This window comes from Triticum dicoccoides, chromosome 3A, assembly GCF_002162155.2.
Source record: "Triticum dicoccoides isolate Atlit2015 ecotype Zavitan chromosome 3A, WEW_v2.0, whole genome shotgun sequence".
In the NCBI taxonomy this organism is placed as follows: Eukaryota; Viridiplantae; Streptophyta; class Magnoliopsida; order Poales; family Poaceae; genus Triticum; species Triticum dicoccoides.
The window spans coordinates 161,254,780-161,271,978 of NC_041384.1; the positions used below are offsets into that span (position 1 = coordinate 161,254,780).

The 17,199-nt window shown below is 44.9% G+C and overlaps 1 protein-coding gene across 1 annotated transcript; it reads right to left on the reverse strand.

Moving 5' to 3' along the window:
• Positions 1-1,829: 1,829 nt before the first annotated feature.
• Positions 1,830-3,842, reverse strand: LOC119267702 (salt stress root protein RS1-like). The gene is made up of 5 exons (XM_037549128.1): positions 3,745-3,842; positions 3,511-3,639; positions 3,289-3,378; positions 3,087-3,171; positions 1,830-2,544 (listed from the first exon to the last, which is right to left on the reverse strand). Exons 2-5 carry the CDS (start codon positions 3,613-3,615, stop codon positions 2,195-2,197), a joined length of 630 nt encoding a protein of 209 aa, XP_037405025.1. The 5' UTR covers positions 3,616-3,639; positions 3,745-3,842; the 3' UTR covers positions 1,830-2,194.
• Between the last annotated feature and the right edge of the window lie 13,357 nt (positions 3,843-17,199).

The following is a 17,199-nucleotide window of genomic DNA, read 5'->3' on the forward strand; positions in this document are numbered from 1 at the left end:
GGTAAGGGGTTGGGGGGAAATTGGGCAAGAAGAATGGTGAACGGAGAAAGAAAAAAAAGGACTCTCCGGTCACGAGAAAGCCAAAGAATACACTTCGACCTGGTTTAGGCCGACATGCAACTTCGGCCTTCCGTTTACACGAAGTGGTGGGCTTCGACCGTCGAAAACTGAAGAGGTCTCTTCGACCTTGAGCGCCGGTTTTCAGTCTAAGGTAGACCGAAATACACTCTTCGGCCTAAGCATGGCCGAAGTGTACTAGTTCGGTCTAAGGGAGACCGAAAAGCTCCTCTTCGGCCTTAGCGAGGCCGACGGAGTCATACTTTAAAATTTTAAAAATTAGGGCATATATTTTTCGAATTTGTTAAAAAACATTTAAAAAAATCCATATATGAAACCAAACTCCAAGTTGTGATTCTCGTTAGCTGTTCAAGTGGCCCCGTCCCTGGCCTGAGCCAGCTACCGGCCAATCTATGCATGCAGCCCAATCACTCGAGACAGCTAAACCTTTGTAGCCTTGTCCAGCTACTAGACCCCAGCCAAGGACGAGAACATGAGATCGGGTCAGCACGACGCAAAGGAAAACCACCTTTTTCGAGTCCTTTTATTTTACTCCTATTCATCATTGGAGTACCGTGCCCACGTAGTTAACGATAAATATGGTGAACTAGCACTTGAAATCTCTCACCAACGGGAAAAAAATAGGAGTAGGTACATAGAGTGGGAAGCAAGAAACGCCAAAAACGGGAGAAGAGATTCCGTTCCGTTCCGTTCCTTGTCTTGTCCTAACCTACCACCCGTCCGCTCCGAGGCTGACCAACGGCAGGAATCTTGTTTCCGCGGCTGTTCACGCCGTCACGCCAGATTCCCTTGAATCTTCCTCCCAGCTCAGTTGGCGCCACAAAGCTTTCTTCATTCGCAGTGGTCGGCACTTGGCACCACAACCGCATGCCTGCACATCCGTGGTTCACGAGAGCACCCAAAATCGACGTGTACGCCTAGGAAAATCCACTGATAATCACTCGTTCTGATTAAATATTCTGTGGTTCGCCTGCCGTGTCACGTCCTTGTGGGCGCGTCCGCATAGCTGCGGCGTGCACGTCTCGTGTCTCGCTGCCATGGCTCGTACGTACGTATACGTGACAGAGCCCAGCAACAGCGACCAAGCCACGGTACCGGACAAAGGCAGAAGCCACCGTGCGTGGTTCACTGCTTTGCCCGGACGGACAGAACGGAACACCAACCCAGAAACGATCACGATCAACCCCTTTTATTTCGACTGAAACGTCTCCTTTATCCCGCGTGTACCCATCAGTGGAGGGATCAATGGTGAGCGAGCCTTGTTAATTACTAGTAATAATTTGGGTGCACGCAGGCACGTACGTCACGCAGGCCCGGCCGTGCGGGGCCTCTGAGAGATCGAGATCTCCGGTCCGGCTGACGAGCAAGAGGCGTGTCGTGCGGCCGGGCGATAGGATTGAGCTCACGTCCCTTTCCGACCGGCACTGATTGATTTTTTTTCACTGATCTGGCTAAGCAAGAGAGATAAGTATGTGCAATGTCAGTATAGTATATCCCAAAGCTAACTATCTCCATCGACCGGTTTCTAGGTTTCGTGCCACGATTTGGTACGCCACCTCCATCAGTTTCCTACCGACTTCCCTCGTTCTTATCTACACATCTTGTGAAACTTGACCGGAATGATCGAGGTTTCTAGTTAGTACTCCACTTGGGAGGAGGCGTATGCATGCAAAGCCATTGTTGTTAATCCACGCTGATGTGAACGACGGTAAAATCAACCATATCAACAGCCAGGGTTTGCACAAGTTCAAGAAGAGGAAGAATGCACAAGTTCCTGATTATACCATGACCAACAAATTAACACACCAACATAATCATAATTACACAGGTTTTAACCACCACAAAAAAGCAAGAAAGCCCCACGTAAAATGTACACATACGGTGAGGAGACCGGTCCATCGAAAGAATAACAAATGTTCCATGCGTGTACGTTTGCATGCGTGGTATGCATGGCAAGTGCAGTGTACGTACGTACGTGCTTACTTTTGTGCAGCTACCTTGACACGGAGAGCGACCACAAATTCACAATAACTTAAAATGATTTCTTCCATTACCAGCAGCTAGCAAGCCAGGTGGTGGCTTGGGTTGCTCTTGGAGTCCGGCCGGCGGCGACCGATCACTTCTTCTCTGGCTCCTCGGCGGCAGGTGCGGCGGCTTCGACGGGTTTCTCCTCTTTCTTCTCCTCCACTACCTCAGCGGGGGCGGCTGCCTCCGCCGGCGCGGCAGCTTCTGCCGGTGCGGCAGAGGGCTCGGCCTCCTCCTTCTTCTCCTCCTCCACGGCAACCTCGCGGGTGGTGGTCTCCTCTGCCGGGGCGGCGGCGGCGACCTCGGGCTCGACCTTGGGCTCCTCCTTGGGCGCGGGCACGAAAGGCGCAACCTTGTCCAAGATGAAGACGATGGCGGGGGAGAGGGGAGTGGTGCCGGACTTGGCCACCGCGTCGCTCACCAGCTTGGCTCCAGGGAAATCTGCATATTAACCAACACTGATTAGCTCGATAGTTTCATTAGCCTATGTCAGTTAGATATATAATTGATTTGATTAACTAATGATCAAGAGTGTTCTTTATTCTAGAACGCACAAGACTCAGCAGTATGCCCGAGAGTTGAGTGTACCTGTGGCAACAATGAAAAATTGTGCAGCTTAATTAATTACTGTTAATTTGTTCATCTTTTGTTAATTGCACATGTTATGGTTTTGTCTGCATCGCCTAAAAGCAACGGTACTGTTTGCATGGGAACTTCTGTTGGAAGAAACATATGTGAGAAGATTCCATTGCTTTGTCTTCTTTTTGTTCTAAGAAGATACCTCTAAATTAAAGTTTAGTTATGTGAAAGCAGGATAATGAAAGGTTATTTTGTTCAAAAGGCAAGGAATAAAGGTTATTTAAAATATGGACCCTAAGAAATTACCCGATAAGATTGCTAAAAGTAATTCCATTTATGTATTTAATCCTTTTATTTTTTTCACAATATTTTTTTGCAAAATTTAAGTAACAAAAAAACATTACCAATCTTGGCCAAATCGTCAAGGAACTTGGTGACGGCAACTGAGTTCTTCCTGATCTTGGATGTTTTCTTATCCTTTATCAAGCCCTACAACAAGATAACAGTATGGTTAGCACTAATTAAGGTGGCTACTCCCTACTGTTATGTGCTAAGCAACCATACAAAACCAATACTAATTAGGTACCGAAACAAAAATCATTTCACCTTAATTTCTGGAGGAGATGCTTCAATGGTCTCCACAACCTTGGGCTCTAGTTCTGTCTTCTTGTCCTCAATCTCCTTGTCAATCTCCTCCTACACACATAGAGCACGCCCACACAATCAACAAGCAAACAAAACACATGTAGACATCGTCATCTACCATTTCAAAATTTCGTAACGCACAAATTTCACAAGAAACTTGCAAGAACCCGGAGCTCGGCGTACCTTGTTGAAGGATTTCAAGAACTCGGCGGCGGCGGCCTTCTTGCCATCCTTGTCGAAGATCTTGTTGAGCCCGGGGAGAACCTTGGTCTTCCACACGCTCGTCATCTTCCTCTCCTTCAAAGACGACGCCTACTCCAACACAAGAACACAATTATAAAACTCCATGAGATGTTTTCTCATCGGAAGGAGAAGCCAAGGAGACGGCAAGGGGAGCTAGAAGGAACGGAAACTTACGTGGAGCAAGCGAGGTAGCTGGGGGCGGAAGAGATGGATGCGTAGGAACTTCCTCTGGACAGCAGTGATCACCAGCCTATCAATGGGCAGCAGTACATGAGCCACGGTGCCATGAGAGCGATATATAATGGGCTGGCCAGATAGGCCGCCCTGGCCTGGCCTGGCCCTGCGGGAAATTACGTGGGTGCCCCCGGGTTGGGTGGCGCGGGTTGCTGGAGGGGGGCAGGGGCATGGACGTCAAATGAGGAGAAGGTTATGGAAGGGGTGTCATTAAGCCAGAGCAGCCAGAAAATGATGAATGGGTCGTGGAGGCTTGCAAGCTGCGCTGGAGGGGTACAGGCTGCAGGCTACAGCGACTGTAGGACATGTTGTTGGGATCGTCTGTGCTATGACTTTGGTAATCTGATTAATTGTCCTGCAAGTTGCACAAATGATTTGAGACGGTTAATAGTTCACCTTTTTATATATAAATGGATGCGAGATGTGTCAAGAATTAAAAATTCCTCCCGGCAAAAACTTGCTGTATTTTGAGAATTATGTACCTCATTTTATTTTTTGTTGTGAAATGGATACACGCAAAAAAAGTTGTGAAATAGAATCTTAAATATTTAGCTTCTATTTTCACCTAAAAATTTCGCAAAATGAAATTTACCTATGCATGTTGGAGTACAAATATATAGTTGTTCTATTCCAACACGTTAGACACTTAGACCATCTACAACAATGTATAAATCTTACCCGCTATATATTTGCGGATGCATCCCAGATAGCTCCCCTCAAATGTTTGCCGTGCAATCACATCCCTCACTTTCAAAATCTCAAATACATGCAACCACATACACGTCGATCATTTGATGATACGAATACACGTAACAAACTGCGCTCAAATAAATTTTATTCGTAAAAAAATACATCGTAAAAAAATAAAATTTATTGGGAATGCATAATTCAAACATAAAATTCAATAATTTTTTCTCTAGATCAACATATGCTTCACAAGGTCATTGAGTAGTTATACATGCACCCGTTGATCTCGAAGCCGCCAAGGCATCTCTAGAAAGTTCACAATATGCTCTACATCTTGTTCCAGGAGGTAGACATGTACTATGGGCTTCTCAAAATCATGCGCATGAGTTGCCCCTTCGCCCGCATCCTCCGCAATCATGTTGTGCAAGATTACACAACATGTCATCGACTGCGACAATGTCTTTGATTTCCATATCATTGCAGCTCCACGAACAATACCCCAACGAGCTTGGAGCACTTTGACTGCCCTTTCCACATACATCCTACCACCTTTCTGAATTTGTTACATTGTTTGTTACGTCGAGCCTCGGATATAGCCCTTACAAACGCCAGCCACTAAGGATAGATACTGTCGTTAATGTGGTACCCTATGTTATAGTGGGTCCCATTGATGGTGTGGTTGCATGCCAGAGCATCTCCGTCACGTAGTCTATTGCACAACGGAGGTCGCTGGAGCACATTGATGTCACTATGAGAACATACAAGCTAAAAAAACATGCCAAATCCACAAATCCTTTGATTCCACTACTTCCAGTATGATGGTGGTCTCTTTGGTGTGAACTTGGTACTGCCTGCGCAAACCTTCCGGACAGTTATTCCGTTGTTCATGCATGCAATTAACTGAACGAAGCATACCCGGGAAACCTCTTGATGCTCCAATTACCAATAACTTCTATGTGACCTCGATAGTTGGTTCTCTTGGGTACCCCGGCCAAAACACCTTCACCACGATGCAAACAAATTTCACCATGGTCTAAAGGCATGTGCTCTCACTAATCTGGCCAATCTCACCAATGGCCTCTGTAGCTTTACCATATGCAAGCATCCTCAGAGCAACCATGTATTTCTACCTAGGAGAGAACAACAGTTTTCCGCAATAATCCTTCCTCGGTTTGAAGTAAGGGGCATATTCCTCCATAGCATTCATTAAGCGCAAAAACAAAGGTTTACTCATCTAGAAGCGACACCGAAAAACCCTCATGGTATGTTGGAATTGGTTTGACGTAGTCCTTATAGAGAGTCATGCACCAACAATTAATTCTATCCCGAGGAGCAAATCTCCTGACCTTTATTGAACCCTTGAAACTCAGCACATGATCCACTTGCCTCTCCATTTCTTCCCGATACTTATCGTGAACATCATTTCAACATCTTCATCGTGTGAATCTGATGAATGTACGCACTCTTTGTATATGAATTCATCAAGCTCCTTATTCTAAGAGCCATCATCCGACAAATCTATCACTTGCCTACAAATGAGCAAAACAATATCAAAAAATAGCTTGAACATTTCGTTGAACACATAGAGGGCGAGTTGTATGTCCAGAGGAGTAGGACATACCAAGGCGACGCGTGGTGGTGGCGAACATGTATGGTGATGGCAAGGACGACCAGGAGGGGTTTCGGGCCGGTAGTGGTAGGCGCGGTGGGTTGGGGAGGGCGATAGAGATAGGGTGGCAGTGGAACTAGGGAATGGGTGATGCTGACGGGGCAGAAGAGAGGAGATGAAGAGGGCTGGTTGAGCTAGGGTTGGGGATGATTTGGGATGGCCCCGACTTGCTGGATCTGATGTGGCGGTCGCATCTGGGAGTCTCAATATCTCCCCGCATATGGGATGGGTTTGAGGGGTGCCCGAAAACCGGATGTTTGGCCTGGCTTTGGGGGGTTCGGTTGGATGGCGTTTATCGGTCCGGGCTTTCTACCCGGACGTTTGAGGGGGAGTGGGGTGTTCAGTTGTAGATGCTCTCACTATAATATCTTGATAGTGCTAGTCTATGTTAAGCCATCAAAACATGAAATACTTACAACCAACAAGTTAGAGGGAAATTGGGAACATTTCAATAATTTATCCCCTCTTCCAGTATGTAGGGCGTAGATTTCACTAAGAAAATAGGTTGACAGAAAAAATGTTTCGCTAATATTTGGTTTATATGACATAATTAAGAACTTTTTCTCGATGGCACGAAAGGGGACAGGGAGTTTGTGCAGTTCATTATAGAAGAATAGAATTGCTCGGTTAACACAAACCACACTACAATCACATTCACCAACATCCATCATCATAGTATATTCCCTCCACATCAACTATACCCTCTATCGGGAGAAACAAATCTGGCAAAGCCCCGTAAGGCTACTAAAGGAGCACATAAGATGCCTTACCAAAGCACCAGACTATAACACTAGAAGCACCTCTGCCAGAAAAAGGAGAGAGAAGTCAAAACTATTACTTGAGGAGCAGGATTGCCACCCCCCGACTTCGGCATATGTAAAACGCGTATCAAGACCCCTGCGACATTCACTAGTTATGAAGCTCCGAAGACCAGCATAACTGGGGGATGACGCTCTGGAGTCTCAAAGACCTACCACACCATTTCGAGACAGCCTTCACCCCTTTCGAGGCGCCACCTTGACTTCATACATTGCTCGCTCAAGCAAGATCGACACCCCCTAAATCAGAGGACATCTGTTACTTCACGCATCAGACCGAGGTGAGGTGCGTCCAGAAATGTAGCGACCCAACCTCAAACGGTCAAGTCTCTGTGCTTCAGTGTAATCCCTGGATCGGTAATGCTGACACACACAGTACTCGAGGATTTATAATAGAGTAGCAATCACACACTTATTACATCGAATGTCTCCAAAGAGAACTTATTACAATAAATATGGCTTAAGGCCATCTAATACGATAACAGCGGAAGGCTTGGAAGATAAAGTGAGTCCATCAACTCCAACGACATAGCTGAGCTGCACGGCAACGACCTAACGAACCTTACTCCTCATCTGAAAAGTCTACAACATAATACGTTGCAGCACGAAAATGGGTCAGCACATGGAATATGCTGGCAAAGTAACACAGTAGAGCAAGAACAGAATAATGCTATCACTACATGCATATTTGGCTGGTGGAAAGCTATATGGTTACAATTTTTTTTACGAAAAGCCAATTTTCCCTACAACAAAGGAATAGATTTTAATTTAACTATCATGGTAGTTGAAACATCATTGAGAAGGTTCCTCCAACTCAATCCCAATTAAGGTAATTAACAACCCAACAATATTAATTTAGAGTGATGAGATACTTAAGATACTCCAAGTACTAGATACTCAAGATTGTCCATAACCGGGGACACGGCTAACCATGATTAGTTTGTACACTCTTCAGATGTTTGCGCACTTTTCCACACAAGACTCGATCGCCTCCGTTGGATTTCTCGCACTACATGGTGTTTGAGAAATGGATGACCGAGACACAGTCTTTCAGAAACATTAACTCTCTACTCCGGGCAGACCATACCAAACCTACAATCCCACTACCTGCTGATCCACCTCCTCAAGAGCTTCATGTAACTTACTCAACTATGCTAGAGCCCATATTAGCTTGTGGCTGCACATGGAAGTTTCTAGCATGAATAATCTCAGTTCCCTTTGATCCTGGATGGCGGTCCATAGGAAGATCACACGGGTACTCCGGGATTTCTAAAAAAATACAGGCAACACTGGGTACTCCAGGTGCCTCAATCCACCCAGATGTGTATTTAAGTTGCCACCTTAAGTTGAACCATTAATTAACAATCTCACATCTGTCATGGATTTCACTCTGCCAAACCTCGTCTATGAGCATAGCATAGCAATATAAGCAATTCGTAAGAGTAACTCCCAAGGGTTTGAATGTAACAGGGTAATAGGTTCTACCTCATCAACTACTTCCCAACCCACATGTTAATGACATCCTAACCATGCAATGTTTGAGGATTGGAACTAATGCATAAAAACTGGGTGATAAAGGGGTATGATCAAAGTGTTACTTGCCTTGCTGACGATCCGCGTAACCTAGAGACTCCAAATAACACGCTTCGCACTCCGGGAATTCTATCGCAAACAAACAATAGCATACATAAGCAATCAAGCTAAGAAGCATGGGTAAAACTCAAATAAGAAGATCTAACCAAAAAGTTCAACTTAAGAACTCCGATTTGCAAAAAGAATCAAATCAAACGGAGCAACAAAACTCAAACGGCGAAAGAAACAAGATCCGTTTACTTATCTGGACCTAGGTCAAATTTTACAGTAGCAAAAACTTGTGCAAGTTGGTTAAGCGAAAAGAGGGTCTCGAGACGAAGATCTAGGCGCTTGAATCGCCTGATTCCGACTAACGAGCGAAAAGATAAACTAGAACAAAAATCGGATCAGAAATCGCGATCAGAAATAACCGCGGAAAAATCCGATAAAAGAAAACTGACGAACAGGCTAACGAACGAGTGTTACGGGTGGCGGGGCTGGCGGCGGTGGTGGTGGCGAGGCGGGATGGTGGCGGCGGCATTTAAAGGGGGCGAGGGGCGGCGTGGCTTGGGCAAGGGGGCGCCCGGGGAGGAGTCTGGCTCGGACTCCCCTCGGCGTCCGTGCTGTGCACGGCGGCGCGCGTGAGGGAGATGGTGGCGGAACGGGCCGGCTGGGCTTCGGCCCAGCTTGGTCCGGAAACTTTTTTTAATAATTCCGCCGAAACTAAGAAAAATCCTAGAAAATAAAATAAAAATCTAAAAATGCCAAAACAAATTTTCACCGTCTAAATGAAATATTTAGAACGAGATGAACATTTTCTTGGCCCTAAAATGCAATTTTGAAAACGTGCAATTTTTTTAATGCAAACAAAATTGCAATAAAATCCAAATGAAAACAAATATTGATTTTAATATTTTTTTCTCCAATATTTCATTTATTTTGGATAAGTCATATTATCTCCTCTCATATATTTTAATATGAAATATTTTCGGAGAGAAAAATAATTAAAACCAAAATCCTCGTTTCAAAATTTGATAAAATCAAATTTGAAAACCGGGGAAATCCCCAACTCTCTCCGAGGGCCCTTGAGTTGCTTAGGATTTCGAGGATCGCGAGACGAAATGCAATATAATATGATATGCAAGAACGATCTATGTATAACATTCCAAATTGAAAATTTGGGATGTTACAAACCTACCCCCTTAAGATGAATCACGCCCTCGAGATTCGGGTTGGCTAGAAAATAGGTGTGGTTGGTCTTTGCGAAGATCATCCTCTCGTTTCCACGTGGCTTCGTCCTCAGTATGGTGGCTCTACTGAACTTTGTAAAACTTAATAACCTGGCTGCGGGTGACTCGACTGACAAACTCCAAAATCTTGACTGGCTTCTCCTCATAAGTCAAGTCATTGTCCAACTGAATCACCTCCAAGGGTACGGTATCTCTTAGCGGTATGTCGGCCATCTCAGCATGGCACTTCTTGAACTGGGAAACATGAAACACATCGTGAAATCCTGACAGTCTTTCAGGTAACACCAACTTGTAGGCAACTTCTCCCATCTGTTCCAAAACACGATACGGTCCTACAAATCTTGGGGCTAACTTTCCCTTAACTCCAAAATGTTTCACTCCTCGGAAAGGTGATACTCGCGGATATGCTCTATCTCCAATTTCATAGGTTACCTCCTTGCGTTTCGAATCTGCATAACTCTTCTGTCTGGACTAGCTATCTTCAGTCTATCCTGAATCAGTTTAACCTTCTCCTTAGACTCTTTGATCAAGTCTGGTCCAAACAACTGTCGGTCTCCAACTTCATCCCACATCAACGGTGTTCTACACGTTCGGTCGTGCAGGGCTTCAAACGGTGCCATTTTCAAACTGGCTTGGTAACTATTGTTGTATGAGAACTCTGCATAAGGCAAATTGTCATCCCAATTAGACCCATAATCTAGCGCACAGGCTCTCAACATGTCCTCTAGAATCTGGTTGACTCTCTCGGTTTGTCCATCCGTTTGCGGGTGAAATGCTGTACTGAACTCCAATATCGTTCCCAAAGTTTGGTGCAGCTGATGCTAAAACTTTGAAGTAAACTGTGTTCCTCTATCTGATACGATGGTCCTCGGAACTCCATGCAGACATACGATCCTGGTCATATATATCTTGGCCAACTTGGCACTGGTATAAGTTGTTTTCACTGGGATAAAGTGTGCCACTTTGGTCAAACGGTCAACTACTACCCATATAGAATCATATCCTGATTTGGTCCTGGGCAATCCGGTGATAAAATTCATGCCAAGCTTATCCCACTTCCATTCGGGTATCGGCATAGGCTGTAACAATCTTGCTGGCTTTTGATACTCTGCCTTCACTCTCTGACATACATCACATACGGCCACATACTCGGCGATATCCTTCTTCATCCCTGTCCACCAGAAACGTTCCTTCAAATCCAAATACATCTTGGTGTTTCCGGGGTGTATCGAGTATGGTGAGTCATGAACCTCCTGAAGTATTAACTTCCTGATCTCTGTGTTATTGGGCACATAAACACGGTCCTCAAACCACAGGGTGTCGTGCTCATCCTAACAAAAACCTTTGGCCTTTCCTTCGCTCATTTTCTCCTTTATCTCGGGAATCTCTTTGTCATCCTTCTGAGCTTCTTGAATTTTTCCCAACAATATAGACTGCACCTACATTGTTGCAACAAAACCTCTAGGAACAATCTCCAATCGAAGTTCCCAGAGATCCTCTGCTAACTCCTTCGGCAATCCCGTGCTTATTAGGGTATTAGCATAGCTCTTCCGGCTCAAAGCGTCGGCTACGACATTGGCCTTGCCTGGATGATAATGAAGCTTCATGTCATAATCCTTTATAAGCTCCAACCATCTTCTCTACCTGAGGTTCAGTTCCTTCTGGGTGAAAATGTACTTCAAACTCTTATGATCCGTGTACACATCACAATGGTTTCCAATAAGGTAATGTCTCCAAGTCTTCAACGCATGCACTATGACTGCTAGTTCCAAATCATGCGTGGCATAATTTAACTCGTGTGGTTTTAGTTGTCGTGAGGCATACGAAACAACTATTCCGTCCTGCATAAGCACACTTCCAAGTCCTAAGCGAGAGGCGTCGCAATACACTTGAAAATCCTTACGTATATCTGGTAGTGTCAGCACTGGGGCTGTAGTCAAACGTTTCTTCAGCTCCTGGAAACTTGCCTCACAATCTTCCGTCCATTTAGACTTGATATCCTTCTTCAATAATTCTGTCATGGGCTTCGCGATCTTGGAAAAATTCTCAATGAATCTACGGTAGTATCCTGCGAGTCCAAGAAAACTGCGGATCTCGCTAACTGAAGTGGGTGCCAACCATTCAGTGACTGACTGAATCTTGGTGGGATCTACTGCTATACCTTCTCCCGATATAACATGTCCAAGGAATCTGACTTCCTTCAACCAAAACTCGCATTTGCTGAACTTGGCATACAACTGATGTTCCCTGAGTTTCTCGAGAACTAAACACAAATGCTCCTTGTGTTCCTCTTCGTTCTTCGAATATACCATTATATCATCAATGAACACCACACCAAACTTATCCAAATATTCCATGAATACTTTGTTCATCATGCTCATGAAATAGGCAGGGGCGTTAGTCAGTCCAAATGACATGACCGTATATTCGTATAGCCCGTACTGTGTGGTGAAGGCTGTCTTTGGTATATCCTTTTCTCGTATCTTCAACTGATGATATCCTGATCGCAAATCGATCTTCAAAAACACCTTAGCTCCTTGCAGCTGGTCAAACAAATCATTGATCGTCGACAATGGGTACTTGTTCTTAATCGTCACTTCATTCAAGGCTCGATAATCAACAACCATTCTTAGGGATTTATCATTCTTCTCAACCAAAAGCACTGGGGCTCTCCTTGGTGATGAACTCCGTCGAATGTAACCTTTCTCCAATAACTCCTTGATCTGTTTCTTGATCTCCTCCAGATCATTCGCGAGCATACTATAGGGTCTCTTGGATATTGGCCCTGTGCCTGGCAATAACTCTATCAAAAACTCAATATCTCGGTCCGGTGGCATGCCTGGTAACTCCTCTGGGAAAACATCCGGGTAATCCTTTACTACACGCACTTCTTCCTGAACAACTCTCGTGAGGGTTTACTTGGCTACTTCTTGGCGCATGCCTGGATACATACTTGATCCTTTTTCCCTCCGGGGTGGTGAGACAAATTGACTTATTAACACAGTCAATGCTTCCACCATACTTTGACATCCAGTCCATTCCTAATATCACATCCAATCCTTGTGACTCCAAGATAATTAGGTCGGACGGGAAAACATGGTTGCCAATGGTCAAGGGTATCTGGTCACACCATCGACTAGCCATATACTCTGCTCCAGGTGAGCTTACTAATAGAGGGGTCCTAAGGGTTTGGGTCGGTAGTTTAAACTTATCCACGAATTCCCTTGATATGTATGAATGCGATGCACCAGTAAAAAAGAATAAGAGCGGTAAATGACTTAACCAAAAACTTACCTATAACCACGTCTGGCTGCTCTTCAACCTCCTCCACGTTAACATGGTTCACTTGTCCTTTGTTGAATGGATTGGGCTTTTTCCCAGCGCTCCCATTTCCGTTTCCATTCTTCCCTTCAGGGTGCTCCATGGCATAGTGTCCAGTCTTCTCGCACTTGAAACAAGTAACGTGGCTTAGGTCTCTCTTGGTGGGTGTGGCTGGATTGGGGCGGTTCTGATTGTTGCTTGCTCCATTCCCATTCCCATTCCTAGGGCCAGTATGATTATGGTTACTTCCTCCATTATGGGTGTGGCCTCCATGGTTATGAACAAGTCCTCCCGAGTTCGGGGTTAGGCGAGGCTTCTGCTAAGCTCCTGAGTTATACCTCCCTAGCCCATACTTCCTCTTACGGCTCTCAATCTGTTGCTGCTTCCCTTCAATCATAAGAGCCTTATCTACCAACTTCTGTTAGTTGGTGAATGTTGCCACCATCAACTGCATACTCATCTCATCATTCAGCCCTCCCATGAACTTCTCCTGCTTTGCGGCATCTGTGGCCACATCATCAGGGGCATAGCGAGATAACTTGCTAAACTCATCCGCGTACTGATCCACATTACAGTTCCCCTGGCGTAGGTTGCGAAACTCACGCTTCTTCATACTCATTGCTCTAGTGGAGACATGAGCTATACAGAAGGCTTGCTGAAACTGGTCCCATGTCACCGTGGCTATAGGGTAGGTGACAGTGTAATTCTCCCACCATGATGCTGCGGGTCCATCCAACTGATGTGCGGCAAAACGCACCTTCTCAGCATCAGTACATCCTGCAGTGGTTAACTCCCTTCCAATCCTACGAAGCCAATCATCTGCTACTATAGGCTCGGTGCTACTGGAAAACACCGACGGCTGCAACCTCAGAAAACAGGCTAAGTTGTCAACTGGTGGTGGTGGAGGTGGTGGATTGTTGTTGTTGTTGTTGTTGTTGTTGTTGTTGTTGCCTTGGTTCTGAAGTAACAACTGCATCAGGATATTCTGTTGCTGGATCAACTAAGTGAGCTCTGGTGAGAAGGTAAATCCGGGGTCACGTCTCAGAGGCATCTGATGGGTTTAGAGGGGAGAGATTAGAATAGGATGAGCTCTAATGAGAAAGCACTACACATATGCACATGAGACAAACACAAACATGTCACTCAATCAATCAAGCAAGGCATACAATCGGTCTAACTATCATAAAAGTGCTCGGACTATACTATTTACATGGTGGAATACTACTACTGATGTGGTGGTCTACTAAAAATATTCCTTGGTTGCAGACTCCATGATCTCTGCTCCAGCTTCATCTTCAAAGTCATCATCGCTAAGGTCGGAGTCGGTGCCGTCGATGATGATGTAGTCCTCCGGGTGAATCTCCTTGGGTTCTTCGTCTTCTTCTACTGGTGTGGGATCTCCCATGAATATTCTGATCTTCTTAATCAGGTCGTCATTCTTCTCCACTAGTACGACGATTTCCTCCTCATAATCTTCACGTGTAGCCTTAAGTTCTTCCTCTAGTTTCGCGATCCTAGTCATTGCCTTCTTCAGATCTATCATGCATGCACACAACTGGTTCTCCTGGTGTCGAATGTGTTGGTTTAGTTCCTGGATGAAAGATGCAATTGATCTATCCTTCCTGGTGCTGATCATCTCCCATTGCTCATCTCGGCGCCCACAGATCTGGTAGATAGTATCCTTAAGCTCCTTATGATAAACTTCTCCAATGCATCCCATGGTGATGTGAGCTGCCATACTCTTTCCTAGACTCCAGGTTGGTGCATCGAAGGAAAACTCTATGGGTTTAGTGACTGGCGTGAAGGTTCTTCCTGGAACTTGAACTTGAATCATCCATCGCTCCTCTTCTGGTAAGGTGGCGTTGTAGATCCCGGTGAAGCTTGGTATTCCTATGTTCAGGTACCTAGTGACTTCCTTCAAGTGTCATCCAAAAGGTGCTTCTTCATCCGGTTGTGCAAACTTGTTCCTTGCGTTCGCCATCCTAAAGAGTAGAAAATGGAGAGGAGTCAGAAATGAGAAGAGAATAGTGAACTATGGTTTTAACTTAGTGGTCGTGTCCTATACTCAGCGTGTGCTCTGATACCATCTTGTAGCGACCCGACCTCAAACGGTCAAGTCTCTGTGCTTCGGTGTCATCCCTGGATCGGTAATGCTGACACACACAGTACTCGATGATTTATAATAGAGTAGCAATCACACACTTATTACATCGAATGTCTCCAAAGAGAACTTATTACAATAAATATGGCTTAAGGCCATCTAATACGATAATAGCAGAAGGCTTGGAAGATAAAGTGAGTCCATCAACTCCAACGGCATAGCTGAGCTGCACGGCAACGACCTAACGAACCTTACTCATCGTCTGAAAAGTCTGCAACATAATACGTTGCAGCCCGAAAACGGGTCATCACATGGAATATGCTGGCAAAGTAACACAGTAGAGCAAGAACAGAATAATGCTATCACTACATGCATATTTTGCTGGTGGAAAGCTCTATGGTTACAGTTTTTTTGCGAAAAGCCAATTTTTCCCTACAACAAAGGAATAGATTTTAATTTAACTATCATGGTAGTTGAAACATCATTGAGAAGGTTCCTCCAACTCAATCCCAATTAAGGTAATTAACAACCCAACAATATTAATTTAGAGTGATGGGATACTTAAGATACTCCAAGTACTAGATACTCAAGATTGTCCATAACCGGGGACACGGCAAACCATGATTAGTTTGTACACTCTGCAGAGGTTTGTGCAGTTTTCCCCACAAGACTCGATCACCTTCGTTGGATTTCTCGCACTACATGGTGTTTGAAAAACGGATGACCGAGGCACAGTCTTTCGGAAACATTAACTCTCTACTCCAGGCAGACGATACCAAACCTACAATCCCACTACTTGCTGATCCACCTCTTCAAGAGCTTCACGTAACTTACTCAACTATGCTAGAGTCCATATTAGCTTGTGTCTGCACACGAAAGTTTCTAGCATGAATAATCTCGGTTCCCTTCGAGCCTGGGTGGCGGTCCATAGGAAGATCACACGGGTACTTTGGGATTTCCAAAAAAATACAGGCAACACTAGGTACTCCAGGTGCCTCAATCCACCCAGATGTGTATTTAAGTTGCCACCTTAAGTTGAACCATTAATTAACAATCTCACATCTGTCATGGATTTCACTCTCCTAAACCTCGTCTACGAGCATAGCATAGCAATATAAACAATTCGTAAGAGTAACTCCCAAGGGTTTGAATGTAACAGGGTAATAGGTTCTACCTCATCAACTACTTCCCAACCCACATGTTAATGACATCCTAACCATGCAATGTTTGAGGATTGGAACTAATGCATAAAAACTGGGTGATAAAGGGGTATGATCAAAGTTTTACTTGCCTTGCCGACGATCCGCATAACCTAGAGACTCCAAATAACACGCTTCGCACTCCGGGAATTCTATCGCAAACAAACAATAGCATACATAAACAATCAAGTTAAGAAGCACGGGTAAAACTCAAATAAGATCTAACCAGAAAGTTCAACTTAAGAACTCCGGTTTGCAAAAAGAATCAAATCAAACGGAACAACGAAACTCAAACGGCAAAAGAAATAAGATCCGTTTACTAATCTAGACCTAGGTCAAATTTTACAGTAGCAAAAACTTGTGCAAGTTGGTTAAGCGGAAAGAGGGTCTCGAGACGAAGATGTAGGCGCTTCAATCGCCTGATTCTGACTAACGAGCAAAAAGATAAACTAGAACGAAAATCGGTTCAGAAATCGCGATCAGAAATAACCGCAGAAAAATCCGATAAAAGAAAACTAACGAACAGGCTAACGAACGAGCGTTCGTTATCTGTAACTAACGAGCGAAAACCGTTCGCTAAAACGAACGTCCGGACGAACGTCCGCTAAAAAGAAAAACTAGAAAAAAATCGGCGAACCAAAAAAAAACGAGTTAGGGTTTCTAAAAAAACCAAATCGGTTTTCTAAAAAAAACCGACGGCGACGGCACGCTACCTCGTCGGATCCGGCGGGGTGCGGCTCCGGCAGGGCTGGCGGGCGACGGGGCTCAGGCGGCGGCG